We start from the raw sequence: 4,583 nt of genomic DNA on the forward strand, positions 1-4,583 counted from the left end.
TTTCCATGAGTGACACAGAGATTGGCTCATTGTGAAATGAGCATTTCCATGAGTGACACAGAGATTGGCTCATTGTGAAATGAGCATTTCCATGAGTGACACAGAGATTGGTTCATTGTGAAATGAGCATTTCCATGAGTGACACAGAGATTGGCTCATTGTGAAATGAGCATTTCCATGAGTGACACAGAGATTGGCTCATTGTGAAATGAGCATTTCCATGAGTGACACAGAGATTGGCTCATTGTGAAATGAGCATTTCCATGAGTGACACAGAGATTGGTTCATTGTGAAATGAGCATTTCCATGAGTGACACAGAGATTGGCTCATTGTGAAATGTGCATTTCCATGAGTGACACAGAGATTGGCTCATTGTGAAATGAGCATTTCCATGAGTGACACAGAGATTGGCTCATTGTGAAATGAGCATTTCCATGAGTGACACAGAGATTGGTTCATTGTGAAATGAGCATTTCCATGAGTGACACAGAGATTGGCTCATTGTGAAATGTGCATTTCCATGAGTGACACAGAGATTGGTTCATTGTGAAATGAGCATTTCCATGAGTGACACAGAGATTGGCTCATTGTGAAATGTGCATTTCCATGAGTGACACAGAGATTGGTTCATTGTGAAATGTGCATTTCCATGAGTGACACAGAGATTGGTTCATTGTGAAATGAGCATTTCCATGAGTGACACAGAGATTGGCTCATTGTGAAATGTGCATTTCCATGAGTGAAATGTTTATTTAAAGTAATGAGCAGTCATTGTGAGCAACAGCATACAGATACATGTGTTTTGAAGACACTCCCATATCACAGTTGTATTAAGATGATGGAATTACATTACGTGAACAGTACAGATGGTTTTGAATTTTGCATTTTGTTTGTTAGTCAGAGAAATGTGTCAGTAGTTTTGCAAATGAGGTGTCAGTTTCAGGGTTTGTGTCACTGTTTTGAGAATTGTGCTAATAGTTTCAGGAATTCTGCTTGAGCAATTGAGAAAAACTGTAAAAGGGCTTTTATTGTCACACGTATTCTACATACAGCAGTGTAAATAATTTCCATGGTTACCAATGACTGCTTACAGACAACACTAAAAACATCCAGTAATAATATTATAATAGTTATTATTTACAATTCTAGTTCGGATTCATATTTACAGTAGTAGGGGTTCAGAGTGCATTCCTTGTGTATTCAGCCCGGCTCCAGCCTCTCTGTAGCAGCCCTGCTGGTTTTTCACAATCCCAGGGTTTAGGCTGGAGGCTGTTGCAGATTTAGCTTGGATCGATTAAACCGGTACGCCTGACACCCAGCTGGTGAGCCCCAGCTCCGTCACAACCTCACAAGGTAAACCCTGAGAACCCAGGGCAGTGCATCCCAGTCTCTCCCCAGCCTGGCTGCTCAGCACTTGTGGTGCCTCCACTTGCGCACCGCCAGGGTGAGCTGCGTGTCTCTCTTGTGCCACTGGAAGATGCGCTTGACGGACACCGTGCCGTCAGCCTGCACGTCCCCAGCCAGCACGTACAGCAGGGATCGCCCGCTACGCGTCAGCCTCTGCCCGCAGCTCTCGTTGATTAGCATCCACTGCTGGAGAAGGCTGTGCGTGTCGTAGGGCAGGAGCTGGCCCTGTCTGATGAACTCCACACGGCCCTCGATCTCAAACTCGGGCTCCTCGGAGGGAAAGCGCTGTCGGGTCACTTTCACTTTCACTGCTGCAAGAGAAAGCATGATGTCACTGATTCAAACACACATTACCAGCTTCACCAAGCCAGCTGGCACACCAGGTAAAACCCCTCATGCAATGCAGAGCACGGTGCCCTCCTTACAGGCTTAGCCGTAGATTTAAAACAGCACTGAGATTAACAGAATACTACGTTTTCATACTGTACACTCAAATCAGTCTTCCAGTAAAGAACATGATTGGATGAACAGCGACTTACCGAAATCGTTTTGGCAGAAAGCATCCAGCACTCTTTTATAGGCAAAGGCCTCCTCCACGGCAGGGCATCCTTGGCAGGTTGGTTTGGGGATAACTGGAACCCAAATAAAAACCCGGGTCAGCTCTCTGTCACACTACCCCACTCTCTCAGCCCCCCTTCCCAACGACGAGCCAGCTGGAGGTGCCCTGGCCCGTGTCCCCGGGGTATCCAGGATACTGCCCACCTCCTTAGAACCATGGAGCTTCTGCTCCTAAACTTTATAAAAGTGTCCCACAGTAAAAGCACATCAAAGTGTAGTAAAGCATAGGCAAGCATTGTAAAGCAGAGACGTATAGTAAAGCATATTAAAAAAATGGCAAACCAGGGTAAACTGTAGAATAACTATAGGAACGGCAAGGTAAAAATGACAAATACCAGGTAAACTTGTATAAGGGTCCTTGCTTTCTCATAGGGGCTGCTGCTCCCGATGCAGAGAATTTAAAAGTGCTGCATGACAGAAGCATGTTCCTCATAAAGGCTTGAGCAATGAGCAGGGAGGCTCACCTTTGTAGAAGTGTGCTGCCTCCTTAGAGACCGGGCTGAGACACATATCCTCTTCAGCAGGGAAGCGTTCACAGTCCAGAGCCTCGGGCCAGGCATGACCCTGACAGGCCAGTAGCGGGGCACAGCTGTCCCTCACTGCCACACACATGCTGCGACAGGGCTGGATAAAGCTGCACAGACAGAGAGAGCAGGGCACAGGTCAGCTACACAGCACCCACAACAGTGACAGCATGGTATACAGAATCGGGGAAATCAAACACATTCAACTGTCAGTAGCAGCCGGTGAAAGCAGACTCACGTGTCAAGGCAGACAGGAGCGATGAGGGAGCACACGAAGGTCCTGGCCTGGGGGTGGCAGCCAGTCTGCAGCAGGGGCCTCCAGTCCTCAGATTTGGGGATGACCTCGTTCTCCAGGCTGGTGTGCCCCAGGAAGTTGGGCAGCCTCATCTCGGAGTACCCCACATCGTGGCAGACGCTCATCTCCGGGGGGATGCTCACGCAGCGGGTCGACTGGCCCAGGTCAAAGGGCAGGGCGGTGTTGAGCAGGCTGCACATCATCAACACGGGGAAGAACATGCTGGCTTCTCTTCTCAAAGATCCTGCTGCCTAGTGCTGCTTCTTGATGCTCCTGAGTGCTCAGTGTTGATGTGCGACTGTCCCTCCCAGCCTTATATACACGAGCCAGCCTCCAATCCCTGTTATCATTGTCCTATCAAAGCACTTAGACAGTGAAGCCCCCGACTCCCGCTGCTGAAGTGGAGACAGCAGCTCCCTAACGACTGCAGACATGGGGGCTGGGGGGGTGTGTGTGTGTGTGTGTGTGTGTGTGTGTGTGTGAAATATTTAACATTTTGAATTAAAAAAGAAACATACAGTTTAGATATTTTTTTAAAACTCATTTCAAAATATGTGAACCTCTGGCTCCAGGATTCTTTCAAATTGTTCAGGATACCTGCTGGAGATAGTAAGGGTTGATTTGAAATGCAATGAAGGCAGAAGAGCAGTTCTGCTGTGGAGTGATTTCTGTGTGAGTGTCGGGGGCGGGGTGTAGAGACAGACAGGCTCCTCCAGCCACTTTCATTCTCTTTCGTGTTTCACTCTTTGCTAATTTGACAGCATCTCCACAAAAGGCTTCCTTTATCAAAGACAAAATATAGTTATAACAATTTTAACTGATGAAACACTGCCCCTGTCTGAGTGCTGGTCTCTCAAGAGACTGTACACCAGTCCTTAAAGCCCCTCAGACATTGCGTCCCGGTCTCTCAGAGACTGTACACCAGCCCCTCAGACATTGCGTCCCGGTCTCTCAGAGACTGAACACCAGCCCCTCAGACATTGCGTCCCGGTCTCTCAGAGACTGTACACCAGCCCCTCAGACACTGCACCCCGGTCTCTCAGAGACTGAACACCAGCCCCTCAGACACTGCACCCCGGTCTCTCAGAGACTGAACACCAGCCCCTCAGACACTGCACCCCGGTCTCTCAGAGACTGTACACCAGCCCCTCAGACACTGCGCCCCGGTCTCTCAGAGACTGAACACCAGCCCCTCAGACACTGCACCCCGGTCTCTCAGAGACTGCACCCCGATCTCTCAGACACTGCACCCAGATCTCTCAGAGACTGAACACCAGCCCCTCAGACACTGCACCCCGATCTCTCAGACACTGCACCCCGGTCTCTCAGACACTGCACCCCGGTCTCTCAGACACTGCACACCAGCCCCTCAGACACTGCACCCCGGTCTCTCAGAGACTGTACACCAGCCCCCAGACACTGCACCCCGATCTCTCAGACACTGCACCCCGGTCTCTCAGAGACTGTACACCAGCCCCTCAGACACTGCGCCCCAGTCTCTCAGACACTGCACCCCGGTCTCTCAGAGACTGTACACCAGCCCCTCAGACACTGCGCCCCGATCTCTCAGACACTGCACCCCGGTCTCTCAGAGACTGAACACTAGCCCCTCATACACTGCACCCCGGTCTCTCAGAGACTGTACACCAGCCCCTCAGACACTGCACCCCGGTCTCTCAGAGACTGTACACCAGCCCCTCAGACACTGCACCCCGGTCTCTCAGACACTGCACCCCGG

The 4,583-nt window shown here is 50.1% G+C and overlaps 1 protein-coding gene across 1 annotated transcript; it reads right to left on the minus strand.

Moving 5' to 3' along the window:
• Positions 1–973: 973 nt before the first annotated feature.
• On the minus strand, positions 974–4,134 carry LOC121317950 (secreted frizzled-related protein 5-like). Its single transcript, XM_041254044.1, has 4 exons — positions 2,789–4,134; positions 2,491–2,660; positions 1,948–2,040; positions 974–1,719 (listed from the first exon to the last, which is right to left on the minus strand). The coding sequence occupies exons 1-4, from the start codon at positions 3,064–3,066 to the stop codon at positions 1,409–1,411; spliced, it is 852 nt and encodes a 283-aa protein (XP_041109978.1). The 5' UTR covers positions 3,067–4,134; the 3' UTR covers positions 974–1,408.
• Positions 4,135–4,583: the final 449 nt, after the last annotated feature.

Source organism: Polyodon spathula, chromosome 7, assembly GCF_017654505.1.
Source record: "Polyodon spathula isolate WHYD16114869_AA chromosome 7, ASM1765450v1, whole genome shotgun sequence".
Lineage (NCBI taxonomy): Eukaryota > Metazoa > Chordata > Actinopteri > Acipenseriformes > Polyodontidae > Polyodon > Polyodon spathula.